General features: G+C 41.0%; 1 protein-coding gene across 5 annotated transcripts; it reads left to right on the top strand.

Annotated features, from left to right (window-relative positions):
• Window positions 1-532: 532 nt before the first annotated feature.
• LOC117424819 (nuclear pore complex protein Nup93-like) lies at window positions 533-24,256 on the top strand. Of its 5 annotated transcripts, none has more exons than XM_058992815.1 (22): window positions 533-719; window positions 2,275-2,461; window positions 2,644-2,761; window positions 12,142-12,204; window positions 14,356-14,484; window positions 14,941-15,015; window positions 15,815-15,907; window positions 16,011-16,150; window positions 17,873-18,005; window positions 18,553-18,710; window positions 19,050-19,215; window positions 19,579-19,672; window positions 20,201-20,392; window positions 21,404-21,530; window positions 21,628-21,700; window positions 21,959-22,003; window positions 22,105-22,221; window positions 22,536-22,654; window positions 22,874-22,991; window positions 23,179-23,262; window positions 23,593-23,721; window positions 24,053-24,256. In XM_058992815.1, exons 2-22 carry the CDS (start codon window positions 2,283-2,285, stop codon window positions 24,161-24,163), a joined length of 2,463 nt encoding a protein of 820 aa, XP_058848798.1. In that variant the 5' UTR covers window positions 533-719; window positions 2,275-2,282; the 3' UTR covers window positions 24,164-24,256. The 5 variants fall into 5 exon arrangements, with proteins under 5 accessions (XP_058848798.1, XP_058848799.1, XP_058848800.1 ...); XM_058992816.1 differs by having other exon boundaries at window positions 540-604; XM_058992817.1 differs by lacking the exon at window positions 533-719 and adding an exon at window positions 796-831.

The raw sequence follows: 24,256 nt of genomic DNA, 5'->3' as shown, positions 1-24,256 counted from the left end.
ACAGAACCAACTGCCTATGCCAAACACACACACACACATATATATATATATATATATATATATATATATATATATATATATATATATTCCTAAGAACTTCTAGTTTGGCAGGTCCATACAGTTTTAATCACTCATCAAAGATGCATCCGTTTATTTAACTGTCTGGTTATTATACACTGTCTTGCTTGATTGGCACACACGACAGGTTAACATGTTTTGCATGGTATTACATACAGTACCGGTATGGTTACCTGGTGGTACTGTAGTTTACTATACAGTCTGTGTTCATGAATATCGCGTCACAGAGGAGTTGTTGCAGGAAAACTAAAGCTAGTGTACCTGCGCTTTCTTCATTACATCATAGCAACAATCATTCTTACACAGTGAGACTGCAAAAAATGTCTATGAAACTGCATTCCTGCGTTCACCATGCTGGACCACACAGACTCCGGTAGTGGAGCCAAAATGGCGCCCGTTTCATGTGCCGTGAAAAACCCCGACGCTGTTAACTTGGAAATGTCAATAAAGTTGTGCTGAAGGCGCAGTGGTCTATGGGAACAGAGCGGTCCAATGATCGTGGTGCAGCGGAAGAGCGGGCAGTAATGTACGTCTGTAAAGAGGGCGATAATAATAGAACTAAGTAAACAAGTAAAAAAAGCATTTCTCTAAATATTTGTTTTAACGCAGAGCAAAAGACCCGCGCACTAGCCCGTGACCAGGTACGTAGTCCCCATTCATTGAAATATCACAAGTTACATTGCTGACTTGGGACAGACTGACTGGCCGGGAGTGTTCCTGCGTGTGTCGCTCACTGAGTGCGGAGCTGTGTCTGTAATAATGATTATTACCAATATTTACAGAAATAAGAATGCTGGTCTCATGTACAGCATTATTACCACCGCGCTGGTTACTTAATTAGGATGGATACCAGGTTGCGTCGTAAAAGGAGGAAGACGGTGTTGTCTTTTTTTATATTTCCAGATGGTTGTGATGCTGTAGTTAGTGTGTGTTAAATTTGAAAAGAGTGATGTGCTACAGTGTACTAGTGTGTTAAGAATCTGGTTTTGTTGTGTTAATAAATCGGGGGTGGAAATGAGACTCCCATTTCATAGCACTTTGATCCATACCTGGTTTTGCTAGGCGTTTAATAGTAAGACACACCTGAGCGTGCTACCTATACACTGTGGCTAACCAAGCAGGTATAAAAACGTGGAATAAGTGAAATTGCTATGCAACAGGAGTGTTCTTTCCATCCCTGCTAAGTGACCAGGTGCAAGCTGTCAGTCCTGAGGAGAACGTTTTAAAGCTGCATTCATTATGTTAATCTTATGAACCAAGTCGGTAGCACGCTTGTTTGGCTGCTGGTAATTTTGAGTTTCAATCAGGCAACCTATTTTCGATGCATGCAAACCTCTTTTTAAAATAAAGATTTCACTCAAAATAAAGAGGACACGTCTGTAAACGAGACATTGCATCTCTTTTTGTCCTGTACAGGTTTGGGGTCAATAACTGTTTTTTGTTTCCAATTCCTTTTAAAAATCATTTCGAAGGAATTTAAATTGGATTTGATGTTTTTTAGAGACATAATAATTGTGATTTTTTTTTCCAACTGCTTTCATTTGAAGCCAATTTAATTGCCTGGCCGTGACTTCAATTTAAGTCGTTTGTTGTCACTGTGAGAAGCTCACTTTAACAGAATACTGCTAATTGCAATTTTGATAAATTGTGCTGGAATTTATTTAACTGATTTTAAAAAGGAATTTGAATTGGAATTGACCCCTAACCCTGATCCTGTATAAACATGTTTAAAACATATTGTTCCTGAGACATAATGTCTAATATATATTATATTAGATTGGTGCAGGGACAAACATGTTTTTGTGTTTGAATATTCTTTTAAAAATGTTAAATGAATGTTGTTTAATTTAGGATTAGCTGGAAAACACAAGTATAATTCGTACCGTATTATAATAAAAAAAAGTCACCTAAATTGTGTTGTATAGATGAAAGCAAACATGGCCATTTTTTGCCACAGAATACAGCAATATTTTAAACAGTAATTAAAACAATATTTGAATGTTTGTCTCTGCGACTGCAGCTCATCTTTTTCATGCGCACTACCCTCCATGAAACCCTCTTTCCCATCACATGTAGTTTATGTATCGTTGACGTTAACCACAAATGTGCAGCTGCTCATGAATTGGTGCACTTGATCCGGCATGACCCTCATAAAACTACTGGTTGAATCAGATCCTGTCTCTTCCCTTTCCATAGGGTCTGTGATGGATGCTGAAGGATTCGGGGAGCTGCTCCAGCAGGCTGAGCAGCTGGCTGCAGAGACGGAGGCAATCTCCGAGCTGCCCCACGTGGAGCGAAACCTCCAGGAGATCCAGCAGGCGGGGGAGAGGCTGAGGGCCAGAACCCTGACCCGCACCTCGCAGGAAACTGCCAACGTCAAGGCGTAAGTGGAATATTCTGCTCCACGCGATGCGCTGTAGCCAGGGTTGGGAGGGAGGGACACTTTGCTCTAGGATTAAATGGTAAACACTGAGGGCTGGCATCTTCATGTCTCTGAAGCTCCGAGTGTGTTGCTGTGTGCAGTTGTGTTTCTCTCTCCCCTGAATGATCCTGTCTCTTGTACAGCTCCATTCTGCTTGGCTCCAGAGGACTGGATATTTCTCACATCTCTCAGCGACTGGAAAGTCTGAGTGCGGCTACGACATTTGAACCGCTCGAGCCAGTGAAGGACACAGATATACAGGTATTACACACAGTGAAGGACACAGATATGCAGGTATTACACACAGTGAAGGACACAGATATGCATGTATTACACACAGTGAAGGACACAGATATGCAGGTATTACACACAGTGAAGGACACAGATATACAGGTATTACACACAGTGAAGGACACAGATATACAGGTATTACACACAGTGAAGGACACAGATATACAGGTATTACACACAGTGAAGGACACAGATATACAGGTATTACACACAGTGAAGGACACAGATATACAGGTATTACACACAGTGAAGGACACAGATATACAGGTATTACACACAGTGAAGGACACAGATATACAGGTATTACACACAGTGAAGGACACAGATATGCAGGTATTACACACAGTGAAGGACACAGATATGCAGGTATTACACACAGTGAAGGACACAGATATGCAGGTATTACACACAGTGAAGGACACAGATATGCAGGTATTACACACAGTGAAGGACACAGATATGCAGGTATTACACACAGTGAAGGACACAGATATGCAGGTATTACACACAGTGAAGGACACAGATATGCAGGTATTGCACACAGTGAAGGACACAGATATACAGGTATTACACACAGTGAAGGACACAGATATACAGGTATTACACACAGTGAAGGACACAGATATGCAGGTATTGCACACAGTGAAGGACACAGATATGCAGGTATTACACACAGTGAAGGACACAGATATGCAGGTATTACACACAGTGAAGGACACAGATATGCAGGTATTACACACAGTGAAGGACACCGATATGCAGGTATTACACACAGTGAAGGACACCGATATGCAGGTATTACACACAGTGAAGGACACCGATATGCAGGTATTACACACAGTGAAGGACACAGATATGCAGGTATTACACACAGTGAAGGACACAGATATGCAGGTATTGCACACAGTGAAGGACACAGATATGCAGGTATTACACACAGTGAAGGACACAGATATACAGGTATTACACACAGTGAAGGACACAGATATGCAGGTATTACACACAGTGAAGGACACAGATATACAGGTATTACACACAGTGAAGGACACAGATATACAGGTATTACACACAGTGAAGGTAGGGGTGGGGGAGTGCATTCAAAGTGGATTTGACAACACATTAATTTCTTATGTTTTTTCAACGTGTTATCCAGATAGAGAGGGTTGCAGACAGACACCCAGGGGAGCTGTGCTATGCTTAAGCTTGTTTATGGAGAAGCCTGGCTGGAATCTGGACTGAGGCAATGTGCCATGCTGCAGATCAGTTTAACAAATCAACAGGAAGCAGAATGACAGCGCTTTTATTGGGCATGGAGATTTTTTTATTATTGTTTAAAAAGCTGAGTGCAACTCTTAAAAGAACGTTGCTGTCCATTAATCAGTGAATTGGAGAGAATGTGTTTATTTATTTTTAGATTCTGTCGTCGTTTTGGAGCAGCTCTGTTTTTTGGTCGCACTCCTCTTGTGTTTTGGAGCAGCGGACTTTACTGATTGTTTCGGGGATAATAAATGAATCAAAGCAAGATGCTTGGTGCTGTGCAGAGCTATGCCTTTTTGTGGCCGTGTTGTAAATGAAACTCTTGTTTCTGGTCTTGGCTATACGATCACTTGACTGCCCATGTGATGAGGATAAAAAAGCATTTGCTGCAGAGGAGTGAAACCTGGCAGCCCGAGGCTCCAGACGATGAGCTGCAGGATTCTAGTCTGTGTCCACTATTCTGTCTCCGTGGCATGACGTCTAGGCTCATTCCTGCTCAAGTAGGATCAAACTGCAGGGGTGTTTCCTCCGTTAGTGATTGATGATTCGGAAGCAGTGATGTATTTGACAAATAGGTTCCAGGGTAGGTACAGTGTCATGCAAGAGGAACTGTGTAACTCATGCCCGTGAGGTGGTAAAAATGGTCCTTCACATTTTTTTTTTAGTCACAATCCAGACAAGCAACTTGAGTGTGGTTTTTAAAAACTTGTTTTGAGTGCTTTCCAATAATAATTAGTCTTTGAGTCAAGAAAACCCTCTAGTCTACTTGGCTTGGAATAACCCACAACAGCGCAATGCAGTACACTCCATAAGAAAACTGAACACTTCTTTTGATAGAAAAAATTCACTAATTAGGCTGATGGTTTTTTTGTTGCTGTTTTCTTTTTTCACAGCAGCAGCTCTAAATCGTAAGAAATGTCGTTGTAAGCCCATCCTGTTTATTGGAGTGTAGTAATCTTTGGGATTCTTCAGTACCTGTCGTCAGTAGTTTGTACAGTAACAGTGAATCGGTGAAGGGCCTTATAGCAAGCCCTTCCATGCACTGATGGAAATAACACTCCCATTGCATAGCAGGTTGCTATGACTTTAATAAGAGACAGCTGAGCTTATAAACCTATTCACTGTGGTTAATCTGCTAATCAAGCTTGTAGTAAAACCTGGAACAGGGAAAACTGCTATGCAGTAGGAGTCTTATTTCCATCCCTGCCATGGCGTTCGTTATATATGATATCTGGCAAAGTCTCGGTTTGCAAGCCATGCTTGGTCTCCAGCCCTTTTAAAGATTCTGCAAATGTCCTGCTTTTGAATTCCCCATTCAGTAAGAATTGAAGACAAAGAAAAAGATTGGAACAGTAGTGTAATTGTCTTATTTCTTGGTGTGTGTGTGTGTGTGTGTGAGGGGGCGGGGCCAGTCTGCTCAGCTCATGCTAAAGAGTCAATGGTAGCTTAAAGCAGAGCTGGCAACTTGGGTTCATAAGCTGCTGATTTTGCTGCAGAGCCTGCCTCAGTTTATGTAAGAACATAAACTCCTGCAGCTGCAGTAATACATTCTTCTAACCTCCTTGCAGGGTGTGGAGGCTGTTTGCAGTATCTTTTAACTGCAGCACAGGCAGCAAAGGCTGTTGTTTAAAGCGAGGAGCAGGGAGTGGGTGGGAGGGGATCCAGGGCTGTTTTTAGAACATTTGCAGCAGTTTTTTTCATTGGTAAGTTAATACAATAACGTAGACTGTTCTCGATCCACAGGCCCTCCCTGCTGATCCACAGTGGATGACATTTTAGCTTAGTCATTCAGGGGTGTGGAGCTGGACTTGTTGCTCGGACGACTAATGTTAGACCCTCAATAGGATTTTATAAATTAAAAAAATGTCAACATCTATGTTCATGTTTGCAGAGACGAAGGCTGTATTTTTTACCCACATGGATAAGTAGCAGTTCTGCGTTTTACTCATAATGTAAATGATCATTTTTCTCTGTGGATATTTAACTGACTTCTTCAAAATTGCATTCAAATACAGATATATGGACTGTCACAGCAGCAGATTAAGAACACAGGGTAGTACAGTTGGTTGCAATGACTTTAGTTGCTCTTTTACATCAGTGATGCAGTATTTCATCAGGGGCACAACACTTAAGCTTTGAGTGTCACTGTACTGCACCATTTCATTGGTACTACAGTACTAGTCTGCAGCTGTATAGCGACACCTAGTGGAAGGACGGGGGTGCCCAGGGCTGGTCTACAGTATTACACAGGTCGTTTGACCACTGCAAGAAATCTCAGATTATTCTGACCCTTGGTATAAATCAGGGTTTACTATCCTATATACTAATGAGCAAAAAAGCCAAGGTGTTCTTTTGAGATCTGGAAACTTGTTTGGTTTATCCCCTCTGTGGATGCAAATCTGAATGAAACAGGTGCAGTTGAGACACCTGGATGTGCTTGTGTTACACATTATTACATATAGAGAACCACATGTCCAGTTGTGATGAAATGGTTCGGACATTCTTTATTGTTGGTGAGACTGTGTGGATATTTGGAGATGCTGGTCGGTCTGTCTGCCTTTTTATTTTTCTCTCTATCTTGAATCATTTATCCAACTCTGCCAGACACGAGTGCAACATTACCATTCTTTATAATATTCCGGAAATATTATAATAATGTGTTTGTCCGAATCTATTCAATCTATGCATGTATATGTAACTTTAACATTTTTAAATAACACTGGAGGTATGTCAGTTTGGTATTACTGTAGCAGACCGTGGCACAGGGTCAGAAAAATTAGGCCTCAAACTGTTGCATTTCCCTCATCTCTCAGTCTGTGGGATTTGAAACCTGTTTACAGTATTTTGGCAAACCACTTTGGTTCAGGAAAAAAAAAAGCACATCCCCTTTTTAGGGCTGATATATGTGGATGGAAGCAAAGACACCAGGCCCTATCGCTGAAGTAGGCTGCTGCTCCTGCCCCTCGGCTGATCACCAGTCACTGCGCAGATCTCTTATTATTGCAGCTTCTACTGCTTAATGAATCCCTCAGTTAAAAATGGACTTGACCTGCATCACACTGCTGGTGGGTTAACAGTAAGTGGGGGAGGTTTACAGGAAATGCACTGTGTACTTGGCAGGTTACAAGCGAATTATAAGAGGAATACGATAGGATAAGTGCATCCCTGTGTGTCAGCACTGTGTAATTATTGTTAACCCTTTAGCAGGGGCGTTTGCATGAAACAAACGGTGTCTCTGAAGTCTGCATCTAGATGACTTCATGGCTTTTTAACACAACAATACTGTGCAAAGGTTTTTAACACAACAATACTGTGCAAAGGTTTTTAACACAACAATACTGTGCAAAGGTTTTTAACACAACAATACTGTGCAAAGGTTTTTAATACAATAATTCTGTAAAAGGCTTTTGAAGTCGGTGCCCTGATTGAAATGGTAAATAACTCATTGTTTCTTCTTGTAATTTTGAATGGCAGGATGGATAAAGCATCATGTACCAGTAATAGGATATAAATTATTCATTGTTTCACGAAAGGAGCTTTAAAATAATACCGTGCATGGCATGTCCTTTGTGTATTGAGCCCGCAGCCTGCACTAAGGATTGCACTTATGTTAGTGAATTTATTGTGAAATGATGCTAATGCTATTAACTCTCTACGATTAATGATCTGAAGAGCGGTGAGTCTAAATGCAGGTGTTTTTTTTTTTACTGCATTTATTTTGCTGATATCTCGCTTTACAGCATGTCATAACATGACTTTTTCAATTTTGTACATGTTTCAGGTCAAACATTTTGTTTAATGTGCTGTTTTTGCTGCCGTCTGAGCAAAATGTAGGCATCTTAACATAAAAAAAAAAAAATAGTAATAAAAATACCCAAACTGTTTCCTTCTAGTACAGCTGAAAATCTCCCAGAATGAATGGGTGAGATTAACAGTGTGGTACCATTGAGCATCACAGCAGTGTATTGTACAGTAGTGAGGAACACAGAACTTCTGAACTTATTGTGAATTGAAATCAGGGCCTCAAATCTTAAAAGAAATACCAGGTTCTAGGTACTAATAAAATACTGTTTTTTTAAAATTCTGCTATATATCTACATCTATATCTTTATCTATCCTCAAGTTTAGTTTTTTAAAGAAATTTTCAGCACAAAGCATTCCATACACAGAATAACTGTGACACCAGATCATTGTTAGAGTCCTTAGAGTGCCTTCTGTTTACCAGCTTGCTAAATGGTTGTTTCTTCCTTCAGAGTAAAAATAATCACAGTGCTGCTTTAAAATGGCGGAGTCAGACCAGGCTTGCTGCTTCCTAACATAACAGCCCTGGCAAAAAGTATTCATCTTTGCTCCGACAAACATGACACATGCGAGTAAAAGCTGCTGCTGTAGCTTAAGGAAATAGCTTTGCTGCTTCTGCTTGCTGCTGGTACAGTATATATCGCTATGCAGCACCAGCGCTGGCCTCATTAACAAAACATGATAACTAAAAGGATTATTAGCCTCATTTCAAGGCAGGATGTCGGAAATTCCCATTATCATAATTGCATTGTGCAAGAAAGAAAAAAGGAGGGGGTGGGGAGGAAAAGAGGAGGAGGAGGAGGAGGAGGAAGGGGGGGGGGGGGTTAATTATCTCTCCTCCCCCACTCTCCCCCTAGATCTGCAAGTTAACATGGTACGATCCGGTAACAATAAAATATGCCTCTGTAAACCTTTAAGTGTTACACATCAAATCCTGCTTGCACACCACTGACCTGACAGTGCAGGGCTCGCATCTCTCAGAGCTACAACAAGAGGCAAGTGCAGGATCCAGGCTCTGAAACGCAGCGTTGCTCAAGCGTATCTAAAGACAAGTTTGCTGGTTCATCATCGTCTTGTTATTACTATTATTTCTACTCTTATCATTATTTTTGGACTGCGAGACATGGCCATGCTTTGTTGTGCAGTATTGCAGAACCTGGGAGTAACTTCAACAATGGTGTCGCATCATGGGCAGAACCCTAAGCCTGAAGCCCTGAAACTGGGAAGCGATTGTAAGTTTATTTGTATTTTATTTTATTCTAGCATAGTATGAAATACTACAATTTCATTATTTACTACTGTACTGTTGCTGGAAGGAGAAATTGCTCATTTCTGTGTGAAAACTAGAGTAGCCCTGAAGAAAGGGTGGGGTTTCATAGCTTTTTTTTTTTTTTTAAATGCGTTAAATGTTAGAACTGATCAGTCGTAATATTCAGCAGCAGTCAGGATACTACTAAGATTTTTATGCGATATTAAATTAGGATTTTTTTTTTTAATTGAAAGCCAACTGCGTGATTCTTATCTTATTCATCCAATAGCTTTTTTTTTCTCTAATACTTCAATTTCACAGTAAAAAATGTATAATACATATTTTTACTAAAGTGCAGTTTCATGCAGTAAATAAACTGTGCTAAAAAATCTTTTTCATAACACCCAGACGTTTTTTATGCATTGTCTTTGATGGTTAATTGTAATTTGGTTAACAAGAAACTGAAACTGTGTGAGGTTGGAAATCCAGTCTAGATATTAGGTATGTACAGCTGTGTGTGTTACTGTGTGGTCTTTACACATGCATCTCGGTTCTGTTAAGTGGACAGTATGGGTGGATCTGAAGATTACCTTAATGCCAGAAATAAATCTATTGTGTAAAAAAGCCTGAAGCCTGCTTGTGGAGTTGGTCTCTATTCTCGAATATTCTCGCAAGAGCACACAAGCCTATATACAGTCCTTGATCTATTGTTCATTAAAAACAATACTAATATACAGTGTTCATGATGTTTATCATCAGTATGGGGTACAGGTGTATTTAAGATGCAAGTGGTTAAGAAATACTGATCAGGGCTTCAAAGATTTCAACAATAGGCCTTCATTAAAAAGCATCTGTAACAACCATAGATAAACTGCTTTATTCCCTAATTAATAACAATTAGGGTAATTATGTTAATTCCGTGTGTTACAGCTTAATAGAAATGGTATGGATGGATGCATGTATGTATAATGTACAACAAAAATATTTCAATTTGTTTGTTTAAAAAAAAAAAAAAAAAAAAATTATAACAATTTACATTTTTAATGGAGCTCTTTTAAAACCATTCAAGCCTGCAGCACGCTTTCTTTTGTGTAGCTGGGGTAGAGCAGGATTAAATGGCGGGTTCTGGAATAGAAGGATGCATCAATAAAGAAACAAATTAATTTTCTTAAAATATATATATTGCGGCAGTCACTTTTGACAAAGACGTAGCCATTTGAAGTCATTTAAAATTGTATTCCGAGAAACACATTAATGCCTTCAGTTATCTGTGTCCTATCATATTGACCCCAATTTTCCCTGACTGATCGGGAGGTTTTGATATTCAGTGGGGAGGGTATAGTGCCAGGGATTGGAGTCTGTCACACCCTCCTGATAAAGAAGTTCTGGATGCGTAGGTATATAGACCTTCCTCCTTCCCTCTCGCTGCTGTTTAACATGGCGTCGGGAATCATGTACTGTAGAAAGCACTAGCTCGTTTTCCAGGCCAGTTTGAATTTGTTTGCTGAAAGATGGGCAGGTTGTTTGGTCATGTTTAATGTGGAGTGTCAAATATTGAATTACAATATAGGAAAAAAGAAAAATGTCCACTCTTGATTTTGTTACTTCTTTCAAACAAAGATGAGGTGTGGCTCTGACTGTCGATTGGACGCAGTGTTACCGCATATGTAAGATAAAACTCAGGAGTCACATAGACAAACATTTCAGCGAGTGCGGATATCAATGTACACCAATGAAGGCGCTTGGGCGAAACGTTGATCTACTTGACTTGGTTTCTTAGAAATTTTACCAACTTATTTCGATCAAACGTTTTGAGGTTATGGGTGTAAATGCCGTATGTTGAAGTGCTTCAAGACAAAAAGTATTCTTAGCGTAACGGAAGTTAAATAGAGAGCCGTGAATTTAGATTTTAGGCTTGAGACCATCCTAGTTGTGTTTAATGGCTTCACATTAGAAATGACGCAGTTTGTTGGTTGCAGACAATGCACCCTGGCAGGTTACAGATACAGTCAACCATTCGGCACAGAAGTCTTGGAGCTGCATTCGGAGGAAGGGACCGTGATGGAGACCTAACAGAATGCAAGTCATGCTTGCTTTGAGAACCCAGGATGGGATTGTATTAGTTAATTGCAAGATCTGATTTGTAGCTGACCAGGTAATAGACCACGGTGACTGTGAAGTTTCGCAAGCCCCAAAGGCAGGGGTACAGAACCAATGAGAAGGCCAGAACGCTGGGAGGTACAGAGTTGGCAGTCCCATTGCATAGCAGCTGAAGCCTTTCCAGGTTTTCTTATGAGCTTCATAGGCCCACTGCACATCTATCTGGTCCTGGAGAGAGCCACAACCCTGCAGGTTTTCTGGGTAGCTTTAAATCATCATTGGCTAAAAAAAATGTTAGTGTTGACCAGTTAAGAAAATAATTGGTTCAATTAAGAACTTGAGAACTGAGGTGGAATGAAAACCACAAGACCTTGCAGCTCTCCGGAACCAGAACTGATGGTAAAACGCGGAAGGGATCAGACTGCTATGCAAGGATTCTTCTTCACAGAGGGTGTTCTTGCTATTGTGATTTGAAGACTTGTTGAAAGCCTCTATCCTGGAGAAGGTTTCAAGATTCTTAAACCCTGTGTGCTGGGAACCTGATGTCATATTTTAATCGTGTAATGTACAGTTTTAAGAATAGACTAGCTTTTACATATCAGCAAAGATTTGATTTATTTTAACATAGTTAGCCCTCGATATTGAGAAAATGAGCTATGTAGGGGATCTACAAACATTTGAAGAAGAAAAACGGTCTCCTGCTGCTTCTGGTAGCAGGAACATGCCTTTGTGCCATAATGGCATGCAGATTTCAAGGGGGGAAGCTCTTGACCGCGGAGCACTGCGGCCTCTTTGACTGTTGACGGCAGCTCAAGGGCCTAGTTGACGGTTTCTGGGCAGTGACACCATATTAAGCAATAGACTTGCGAGTCTCCATCTCTGGATTTAATAATGGCTGATTATAATAGATATTTACCCAAAGTGTTGTCCGTGTCGTTTCTAGGGCTTTCTGAAGAACGAGCGTGACAATGCGCTGCTGTCAGCCATCGAGGAGTCCAGGAGGAGGGTAAGTAGCTTCTTCAACACCAGCCCTGGCTGCTGCAGCTACAGGAGCTTAGAGTTCTGTTAACACTATGCTGATTCACAATACATGATCTAGAATAGTGCTGCAAGATTACAACCAGCTCCACTGTACTCTCTATGAAACTATAGGGTGGCTCAGTCTGTGTTTTAGTTTATAAGGTGTACACTGGAAATGTTCCAAGTTACCTTACATCTCTGTTAGACACGTAACTCTACTCAAATGATGTGCCTACTTTTAAAATCCCTCAATGTAGATCTAATGTAGGCCAGTGTGCATTTGTATATCAAGCATCTCATCTGTGGAACTCATTTGCCTTTGAATATAAAAACCTTTTAAAATATTTATTTTAAATCTGACCAGGGTTACAAATCCTGTGAATACTGACACTGACCAGTATCATGTAAATTATTATTTTTGTATTTGTTTATTTAGCAGACGCCTTTATCCAAGGGCGACTTATAGAGACTAGGGTGTGTGAACTGTGCATCAGCTGCAGAGTCACTTACAACGTCTCACCCGGTAAACGGTAGCACAAGGAGGTTAAGTGACTTGCTCAAGGTCACACAGTGACTCAGTGAGTGAGCCAGGATTTGAACCGGGGACCTCCTGGTTACAAACCCTTTTCTTTAACCACACAGCCTCCTTGGAATTGCTTTATTTTGTTCTGCTTTTTATTTTGTCATGTTTTTATGATTGTTTTAACGATTTTTGAATGATTTGTCTCATTTTGCCATTTATTTTATGTTGCTTCTTCCTGTCTTCTCTTGCCAGGACCCTACTGAAAATGAGATGTGTATCTCAAGGGTTCTATCCTGGCTAAAGAAATACATTTGAGTTCATCCTTTACTATAAACATCATTGACAGGAAATACTGAAAAGGTGGTACAGTTCTGTTAATTTTTGGTTGATTCACAGCAGTTTCATCCATTCCGTTTTCTACTGTGAGCTGAGTAAGACACAGCTGTTTTCTGTGTCTAATATATTTTTGGGCCATGTTTGAAATTTTTTTTTTTTTTTTTTTTTCCTGAAGATTTCTAACTGATTTTATATCTCAATATAGAAACACATTGTCTTGTGCTAATAACGGTTTTGGATGGTTCATGCTAAGCCAATAAGTGGTTTTGTAATTAAAAAGTGTCCCTTGGCGTATTGAAGATTAGAAAGCTTAATGAGCTCCCTACAGCAGCTCCGTTCTGCACAGCAAAGTGCTGGTTGAAGAACCTATTTCTTGTACCTTCAGACTTTGTAAACCCAGAAGACCGGACCTCATTTGAAAACTCCAGTTGTCTCTATTTTTAAAACACACTTAACTATGAAGCCTAACGTTCAACCAGAAAATGTTCTTGGGCTGGTCTGATTTCTATTAATGGTTTCTTTGAAGAGGAGCTCCTTAAACCTGTTCTTGAATGAAGAAAAAAGTGTTTTAAGTTGCTATAAATACATACGCTCCCTGTCATTTCATTTTTGTCTTTCAGCAAAGTAGTCCGTTATGAAATGATCATTTGATCTTGTTATGCACCATCCCATGTGTCGTGATGCATGTCGTATTGTGACATGAGAGTAGTGTTACACTCCAAATGTTTAGCTGAACCAAATCTCATTTACCGCCAACAGTGGTTTAACCTCTTTGCTGCAGGAAGAAAATAAAATTTTTGGACAAAATACATTGTTTGAGTGCTAATAATTACATTTCCAGTAGGAGCTGCACAGATTCAGAAATATGCACTTATCCTTCCAGTTATGCAACATACAGCACATTCCCTTCATAAAAATCCAGAGCAAGCCTGTACAATTATATATCTGTGAAAACATGATCACAATATAGAGACCATGTTGCCATGCTCTGAGAAATGCCTAATTACCAGTTATATAACCCAAAAAGGATCTCCTTTGAGTATATGTGAGAACAGGACCGTTGGTAAACGGTCCCGTCAGTACCTTAAGAACTCTAAATGGTGTTATGATAAGGCGGGACGTGGAGGTCCCACCAAAAAGGGTTATTCACTAATAAATACATGCTACAAATGTTTCAGGACAGCCAGCTTAACACCATGCCGTTTCAGAGAAGTGAAGCTTTTAGTTGTAGATTTAAAGCGGTCCCCTGGAGTCTCTGATCCCCTGCGTGTCTTGCAGACCTTTGCCACTGCAGAGGAGTACCACAGGGAGTCGATGCTGGTGGAGTGGGAGCAGGTGAAGCAGAGGATCCTGCACACGCTGCTGGCTTCAGGAGAGGACGCTCTGGACTTCACCCAGGAAGCTGAGGTAACAACCGGCCCATCATGGTTGTTGTTGTGCCCCACCCTTTCAGTTTCTTTAAGCTGTTGGGGCTTTTTTCTGTACTGTCAATTCCACCTTGCTGAGATACTGAGACAAAGGTAGAATATGCAGGTGACTTTAGTGCATGGAATATTGAAAATGGCTGAAACGCAAAACATCATTTTTTCCATTGCTTTATATGGGGGAACAATGACGTCCTCATTTAAGTCTATCATGCTTTTGCTTCTTCCGTATATCCCTATATAAAAGACTAGAAGATTTTTTTATTTAATCCATCCCCATACAAGGTTGGCATTCATGAAAGGGTTAAGCTGTTGGTGCTTTTCCTTTACTGTGAATTCCACCTCGCTCAGGTACTGCGGCAACTATGAGTGCAGAAATAGGAATACGCAAAGATTTCAAGTATGTTCCCGATTCTAATATATTTGCGTGTGTGTGCAGCCTAGTTTCCTCAGCGACACGGGTCCTGCAGGACGCAGCTCTCTGGATAGCGTGGAAGTGGCTTATGGGCGGCAGGTAAACAATACATTGATTTTTTTTAATTCATTTTCCTATTGCGATCTACCACATCACCATATTGCTTTCAGCTCAATTCTGTAAAGTTGTGGAATTCTACCTGAACGTTGTCTTTGATTCCCTCATTGTAGAACGCTGTAGATCAGCATTATTATGCCACATTTCTGATTTAGTATGCACCAGTAGGAGGTGGGGAAAGGGGTGGGAGTGGTCTGATGTCACAAAAAAAAACAAATCTGCACTAGTCATTCTATGTTTGAGGTTAAAACCGAACATTAAAAAGGTCTGAAAAGCATCTATATGAAAAATGTTAACTTGCACGATTTCATAATGCAGTGTAAGAATATGTTCGAATGATAAAAACCAGAAGCTGGTGTGCACAAAATCCCCAAGAAAACCAGCTCACACACTTAAATCCACTTGTGTAAGGCTATGTGCTGCAGTGTAATAGTTCTGCATACTGCACCTCGGAGCTCATCAGGGACCCTTTTTTTTTTTTTTTTTTTTTTCCTTCTCTCTTCTTCTCCCCCCATTGATCTCCACATTAACTTGCATTCAAGAGCCATTACCGGTCGTAACAGGATCCCTATGTCCCGTGGGACAGGCTGGTTCTTGGTCAAAGATATCCGACTTTATTTTATTGATGAAAACGGACCTGACTGCTGTGTAATTCATGAAGATTCCAGAAACCTCCTGCAGTGGAATGCTCGCTGCATTGTAGAACGTTGCCTGTCGTTCCAGAACGTTAAGGTTAACGGCACTGCAGTTGGCACTGTTAATCTCTTTGTGTGCTTTGCAGATTTATGTGTTCAACGAGAAAATAGTAAACGGACACCTGCAGCCCAGCCTGGGGGACCTGTGTGCTTCTGTAGCAGAACGTCTGGATGACAAGGTAACAAAACCAACAGCTCACACGTTCTATACCCGTGAAGCCCCGACAGACGAGGCCCTTCGTAGAAGCAGCTCACAGTGTTTCTGTTCTGTCTGAGCTGCAGAATGTCTCTGAGATGTGGGCCATGGTGAAGCAGATGACGGACGTTCTACTGGTTCCTGCCCGGGACGCGCTGAACAGCCGCACCAGCGTGGAGATGCAGATGGCGTTTGTGAGTCGGGCCCTGCAGTTTCTTGAACAAAGGTCAGGATCGTTTACAGTGATCCAGTCTCTGGAGTAGGTCTGCCTAGCAGGTTAAGCCATTCCAGATCTTCCTGGGAGCCTGGTTTTATTATTTTTTGTATTATAAGTTGCCTACAGAATAGGTGCATGGATGGGTCTAATTAAACTATAATTAAAATCTGTGTGTGTGTATATATAATATATACACACACTGCTATAATTTTACTGCTAGCTTAACATTAGAGGCCCCGCGGCAGTCATTTTGGCAGTTTTTGGTTTTAAAATGTAATTTTCTCCAGTCGTGTAACACATATGAGGCTGTGCGTTCGTGTACCTTTCTGTCCGTATGTATTAAATATTCTCACAAAAGCATGAAACGCGGGAGTGCAGAAATAAAGGAGATATATCACATTATACCTAAAAGCCCCGGGAGCAGTCACATTGACGGCAACACAGAAAACAATTGTATTTTGATTATACAGAACGGTATTCTACTTTCTATTGTTTTTATTTACCGCAATGTGTTTAGCTGTAATCAGATTAGTCTCTACTCTCTGCCTGAGTGAATGACTGACAGTCTATTGTTTTCAATCAGCCTTTTGAAGGCTGGCGCCTGCTTGCCAGCTGCGCTGCTTTGGTCAGTCAATTAGCATCGGGACTAGTGAAAATAAATACCAGAGACCGTGGAGTTTTACAACGCAACAAAATATGGAGTTGATGATTTGGATCAGATGGCACAGGAGTATTCCGTGAAAGCTGGCTCCCGACGGTGGTCTGTCTGTTCAGGTGTTTTACAATGTAGTGGACCTAGCAGCCATCAACTCCTGGGTACTTTACAAAGAATACACAGAGAAGAATTTACGAAGGAGAGAGTATATTTTACAGTTAGCACAGCCACTTCACAAGAAGCATTTGGAACAGAGGTAGACTGCCAAGCGTGTCCCCACAGCTGAAGCTGGCAACCCCGCTGAGAGCCGCAAGAGACGCCAATGCCAGGTTGGCAAGTGCAATAAAAATAAAACTTTGGATAGCTGTGCCCTGTGCAGAAAGGCAGCATGGAGAAGCGCATTATCTGTGTTGATTGTGAACAGCCTTAGACCCAAGGTAAAGGAATACCCTTTTGTCAGAAAAAAAGAAAGAAATTTGACTTTTTTTTTTTTATAACTTCTTGTGCTGTGCGCTTCTGTAAAATGTTTATTTATCTACGTTGTTCAGTTGCTTTTGCTCATCTGATAATAAGCCGATTGCTGTTGAAAAGTTAAAAATGTATTGCTATCGTTTCAGTTTTATAAATATGTATGTTGTAAACCGATGTTTGTTCAGATGTTTATTTATTTACATTTTCTTGTTTTGATTTGTAAAATAAATGTTATATATGTGCTTCGGTTGTTCAGATGTTTGTGAAAAAAAATTAAAAAATTAAAAAAACCTAAGTACATCCGACTGTTTCTCCTTTCGTTATACTGTTTACAGTGTTTTGAATACAGCCGTCAGAAAGACTGCTGCGGGGCTTCTAGGTATGAGTATATCTCTGGTCCTTCTAGTGTTAACTGATGTTGCCAATTAGAAATTGCTTTTCATCTGGGTCAGGTTTGAATTAATATCAAGCACCTTAATCATTATAATACTAATAATTCTAGTAATTTGTCTGCAAGTCGGCGATTTTATTTTTTAGGGGATTGCAGTCCCTTGTTGGTCTCTGGTGTATTTTGCGAGCTCATTCTGTGTTCTTTGTCATTGCAGTTATAAAAACTACACCATGGTGACAGTCTTCGGTAACCTGCATCAAGCTCAGCTGGGAGGAGTGCCCGGGACCTATCAGCTTGTTCGCAGTTTTCTTAATATAAAACTGCCTGGCCCCATTCCAGGGCTCCAGGTATTTCCATACAGTTTATTTAATCCATTGCAAGGTGCAGTGGGTGTCTGTAAATGTGTTGTCCAGCTGCAGTAAACTAGGCTGGACCATTTACCCTTGGACACTGATCGAAGGGGCCAGTTTTAGGTAGCAGTCTGCTAAATCCAATCACTTCCATAACATTTATTTTGTTGTTGTTTTAGAAAATAACACATGTATCCGTTAATCATATACACTTGCTGATTGGATTTCCACTGAAGTTTATTGTTCTAACTTTAAAATACTGTTTTTTGAAACCGGTAAAAATAAGATAGCTTGTTAGCTAGCTTGCAGCCTGCTAAGTGCTAGCAGTGCTTTGTGAAACTGGACTCTGGTTAAGAACTAGCAGTTTACGCAAGTTTAAAAAAACTAGAGCAAATGATCGTTTTTTGAATGCAACAGCGCTATTTATTTTTCTGCTTCAGTACCTGTTATGTTTAATATTGAAATATCTTGAAATACCTATTTTTAGAAATAAGAATACGTCTCTAATAATGAGTGTGCTGTCTGACCCGATGTCCCCTGGCAGGACGGGGAGGTGGAAGGGCATCCCGTGTGGGCTCTGATCTACTATTGCATGCGCTGCGGGGATCTGGTGGCAGCCATGCAGGTGGTGAACCGGGCGCAGCACCAGCTGGGGGAGTTCAAGAACTGGTTTCAGGAGTACATGAACAGCACCGACAGACGGTGAGTCCAGGGGAGAGTACATGAACAGCACTGACAGACAGACAGTGAGTCCAGGGGAGAGTACATGAACAGCACTGACAGACGGTGAGTCCAGGGGTGACGAGAACGAATCCAGTTGATTACCTGGGAGGTTGCAAGGATAGACTAACGTTATATCTAGAGCCTCATGTTTTTCGCAAATACAAAATAACACAAAATGAAATGATATGAAACGAAAAATTGTTAAAACATAGAATGCATCTCCATACGTAGATAATGCATGTTACACGATTTCTGTTATGCAAATAAAAGGAGGTTTACAGAATTACAGTTTTTTTGTCGTCCCCCCCCCCCCCCCAGATTGGCTCCCACAGCAGAAAACAAGCTTCGACTGCATTACAGACGCGCCCTGAGAAATAACACAGACCCCTATAAGAGAGCCGTGTACTGCCTGATCGGGAAGTGCGACATCACTGACAACCACGGAGAGGTGGCGGACAAGACCGAGGATTATCTCTGGCTCAAGGTGAGGCAAGCTTTTCAAGATTATATTTGTAACATTGTATTCAGTAGGTCTGGACAAACCCCTGCAACACAGGAATTTGAATAATTCATATTTCATTGGCGATTTATGTGATGTACACAAATAATTGCCATCATGGGGGGGAGGAAGGAGGGATGCAGGTGAATCAACAAACGCAATAGAAGGGTAAGTTACCAGTCTCTTTATAGAGCTCTGATAGGCCAGGATCGGATGAGGTAATGTGTGTAGAGTCAGTCCTTCCTCCTGAACCTTCTAAACTTCATTCGTATTGGAAGTGGTTTCCCAGTGGATCACATGCAGTTTGATTGTTCCTTTGAGGTTGACGCTGGTGTTTCTTGTGTTCAGCTGAACCAGGTTTGCTTCGAGGAAGACTCCACCAGCTCGCCGCAGGACAGACTGACCCTGCCACAACTCCAGAAACAGCTGCTTGAAGACTACGGTGAGAGCTCATATTGAGAGAGGATACAATGCGTTGGTTCTTTACCTGTGTAGCAGGAGAGCACCTTAAAATAATTTTATTTTAAAGACTAAAGCTAAGCACGGTGAACTGAATGCATGTCTTTTTTTGCCTTCGTGTTTCCATGCTGGTCAGTGGACAGGACACTTGTATTATCTGGAAATACTCCACAATCTTTGGGATGCAGACTCCAAACCACCTGGAACCAAATAATTGCATATTTATATATAACAAAAGATACAGGCTAGACTTAATACCTCTGTTTCACTTTGAGGTCTGATAAGAGATTTGATTAGCTGTGCAAAAAAATAGCCAAGAGTTTCCGGTGGCAGCTGATGCTGTTGCTGACGTGAGATCCTGTCGGCTCCCAAAAAATTACAGTTAGAAGAAAATCTTCAGGCCCTGACAATCCTTCTGTGCACGTTGTGTGCTACTGTTGAGCAGCCGTGCTGTTTGGTGTATCTGCTGGTGTCTAACACTGCCTCTTCTTTTTTTAATGTTTGTGTTCAGGAGAGTCGCACTTCGCTGCCGGTCAGCAGCCCTACCTGTATTTCCAGGTGCTGTTCCTGACGGCTCAGTTTGAGGCGGCCGTCGCCTTCCTGTTCCGCATCGAGCGGCTGCGCAGCCACGCTGTGCACGTGGCCCTGGTGCTCTACGAGCTCAGACTCCTCCTGATGTCCTCTGGCCACAGCACACGTCTCTGTGAGTACAGTCTTTACCTAACCTGCCCCTGCCTGTGTCATTGCACACATTTATAACAAGAGTTATTGTAATTGGGTTTTAATGAAAGGCTGCGGTCAGCAGCTCCAGCTTGACCTTCCTATCAAAGAGCAAACTCAGCAGTTAAAAGCTCTCCTCTGGCCTCGGTAGAGCTCTCAGAATCAGGTCAACTCCAAGTACAGTGCAACCATTCGCCTGACCCCCTGCAGACATAAATAAGAATTGCTGCATGGAATAGCCGTGGTATTTCTCACATCCACTAGAGGGCAGTGTTGGAGGATGACAAGTTGGTGGTTACAATCTGGTACACAGGACGTACTTAAAGGTTAATGATTTCTATAATAAATCTTAATACTATTAAAAAAATAGGGCAGGTGGATTAATACAGCCCTTTCCTAACAGTTTTTATAAAGCTAGCCTTTCACACTTAAGACTGTAAAGCTAGCCTTAAGATTATATTTGATCTCCCAGAGATGTAAGCGATGTGAGTCTTTAATCTCCTGTGCAAGGACAACCTTGAGGTTGCAATGCAGTGTTTTGGAGCACATCTTAACTGTTGAGTGCACTGAAACCTGTACTAATGGTTCCTTGAACCATGTGGTCAAATACACTTATCAGAAAGCTCATTTATTTTTTATTTTTTTATTTTTTATTAAATTACAAGTAAATGTCACCTGTCTTAAGCAGACTGAAATGCTCAGTCCCTTTGACTTTCAGTTAATTCAGGTTTCACTGTGTTTTAAAATGAAAGCCAGCCTCCTCCTCTTTAGTGTAATTACTGATACCAGGGGTGGGCTGTGTTTGCAGGGGTGGAAAGAAGACTCCTTTTCCACGGCAGGTTCATCCATTCCAGGTTATACAAGCTTGGTGAGCCACAGTGTGTAGGAAGCAAGCTTGGGCTTGTCTCCTTAGTAAACTTCTAGTAAAACCAGGAATGGATCAAACCTGCTTTGCAATGGGAGTCTTATTTCCATCCCTGGTTTACTTCTCCAGTGAGTCAGGAGCCTGTGGATCCCCCAATGATAAGAAGATTAAATTTCATCCGCCTGTTGATGTTGTACACAAGAAAGTTTGAGTCGACCGACCCAAGAGAAGCGCTTCAGTACTTTTATTTTCTAAGGTAAATGATTTTTTTTTTTTTCTTGAGATCTATTTAGAATATTAAAGGTGTTGGGAGTTTTTAATTTCCTCTAATCTTTCCTGTCTGCTTCTTCCAGAAACGAGAAAGACAGCCAAGGAGAGAACATGTTCATGCGATGTGTTAGTGAGCTTGTCATTGAAAGCGGAGAGGTATGGACTCTGTATGATATTAAAATGTAACAAGGCCTGTAAAACAAGACCAAACAATAAGACATCCAGGCATTTGTCCGGTTCAAACGCTGTTTAAGATGATATAAACTGAAAGCAATTGCTGGGAAGGAAGAAAGGAAGTGACCTCTCTGATTGCTCAGTGACCTGCAGAAAAGGGGCATTCAATCGCTGAAGTTTAAATAATGTAACATTGTTGGATGGATTTCTTTTGATTTTTTTTTCTCTTTTTTGTTACAGTTTGACATGCTTCTTGGGAGACTTGAAAAAGATGGCAGCAGAAAGGTAAAGTGCAGACAAATATCTATTTTATTTAAAACACAGTTTTTTTTAATGCATTTAATGTCATTTTTACAACCCCCTCCCCTCTCCTTAAATCCTGCTAGCCTGGAGTAATTGATAAGTTCGCTGGAGACACGCGGGCCATCATCAGCACAGTTGCTCGGGAGGCAGAGAACAAAGGATTATTTGAAGAAGCTGTTAAACTATATGAACTTGCAAAGGTAAAGGAGGCTTTTTTTATTTAGATTGTATTCATTTAACCAGAAAACTCTGATTGAGATTCAAATCTCTTTTTTCAAGGGAGACCTGTGTGACAAGGGGGTATATAATACAAAAAAACACAAATTCAAATGAGGACAACCAATACAAAACTGTGTAATTCATAATAGTGTTTATTTTAGTATGAACAGTATATCTATAAGCAACTGTTGAAATACCAGATTGCAAATAGTTTAAAAAATACCCCATTAGCTTGGCCATCCTCCTTTTAGGATTGTTTTCTTTTATTTGGTTGTCTTGTCCTTCCTGCATTTAGAATCCAGACAAGGTAATGGGGCTGATGAACAAGCTGCTCAGTCCTGTGGTCTCACAGGTCAGTGCTCCTCAGTCCAACAAAGAGAGGCTGAAGAACATGGCCCTCGCCATTGCAGAACGGTGAGTATTGATTTCCTGTCCACCACGTCTGCATAAACTGGAGGGCTTTTCCACCAAAGCAATTTGTCACTTGACTGCAAGACGCTGTGTTTTGCTGCTGGCTTTGCATGACTGTCAATAATGTGCTTCTGGGGTTGAAGTTAGTTTCTGTAATGCACTCAAGTGGAGCAGAAGGCTGTTGCTTCAATCCCTGCTATAAACGTGTGTGTTGCTTTGCAGGTATAGAACGCAGGGCATTTCTGCAGAAAAGTCGGTTGACAGCACTTTCTTTCTTCTACTGGACCTTATAACTTTTTTTGACGAGTACCACGCTGCTCATGTGGACCGAGCGTATGACGTAAGTATGACAGGAGTATGTTGATACGATGGTGCTTTTTTATTGATGGACAATTAATAATTAGCTCCTATCACTTATTCTGTGATTTTAAAAGGGAAACTTTGAAAGAATTCCAAAGCAAGTAATACAGCATCCTTACTTCAACAGCTAAAGAAAGTTTGTGTTGTTTTTTCTGTGTTAATTCCAGGTGATGGAGCGTCTGAAGTTGGTTCCACTCAGCCAAGACAGTGTGGAGGAGAGGGTCGCTGCCTTCATAAACTTCAGTGATGAAGTAAGACCCTTTATTAGTTACATTGCTGATACTCTAAAACAGCACTACAGTCACGGTGAAAATGCAATCAAAAGAACATGCATTTTAGCAGAACGGGATGTCTGCAGAATGAAAGCTGCCCTTGTTTTTATGCCTGAGCATTTTAATTGTCCACGTCCAGGCTTTGCACTGTTAGACGGGATTGTACACAAGACAAGTTCAGTGCAAAGGAGGGGGAAGCTTTCAGTCGGATTCTTGCATGAAACACACGCCTCCCAGAGCAAACGCTGCCATTGTGGTTTATTGTAAAAAGGCATCGAGGACATTGAACGCTATTGTCTTTTCATACAGGTCAGACATAACTTATCCGAAGTGCTCCTGGCCACCATGAATATTCTGTTCACTCAGTACAAGAGGTTAAAGGGCACGACCCCAGCATCCCCTGCACGACCCCAAAGAGCACTGGAGGACAGGGACTCTGTAAGCATGTTACCTTTCTTTCTGTATTTCCTTCCATTTGTGTCTTTCTTTAAACCATCGACATGTTCCTAATATTGAATTCCTTTACTGCCCTATTATCTGTAGCTGTCTTTGCTTAGAGATCATTATTTACCATGCTTACTAACTAGTCCAACAAAAAACTGCCATTTTGAGGTTGTGTGTTCATTCACCCATGATATTTCAGGACATTATCTGGTTGGGTTGGGTTGGGTATTGCATCTACACCAGTGTCTGCAAAACAGAATTATTCAAATTAATAATTATTATTATTATTATTATTTTTTTGTATCTGTTTGTTTCTCTTTGCCAGCAACTTCGAACCCAAGCCCGTGCTCTGATCACGTTTGCGGGTATGATTCCGTACCGCATGGCGGGGGACACCAACGCTCGACTGGTGCAGATGGAGGTGCTCATGAACTAGCATGGGCTTCAGCCCTGCGGTCACAAATTAGTCCCGTCGATCAAGTTTCCTACATGTATTATCTACTGTTGAAATAAAAATCCATTTAGGGTT

This window comes from Acipenser ruthenus, chromosome 19, assembly GCF_902713425.1.
Source record: "Acipenser ruthenus chromosome 19, fAciRut3.2 maternal haplotype, whole genome shotgun sequence".
Classification (NCBI taxonomy): Eukaryota; Metazoa; Chordata; class Actinopteri; order Acipenseriformes; family Acipenseridae; genus Acipenser; species Acipenser ruthenus.
Note: the sequence above shows the minus strand (reverse complement) of the source record. Positions and strands in the feature narration are given on the sequence as shown.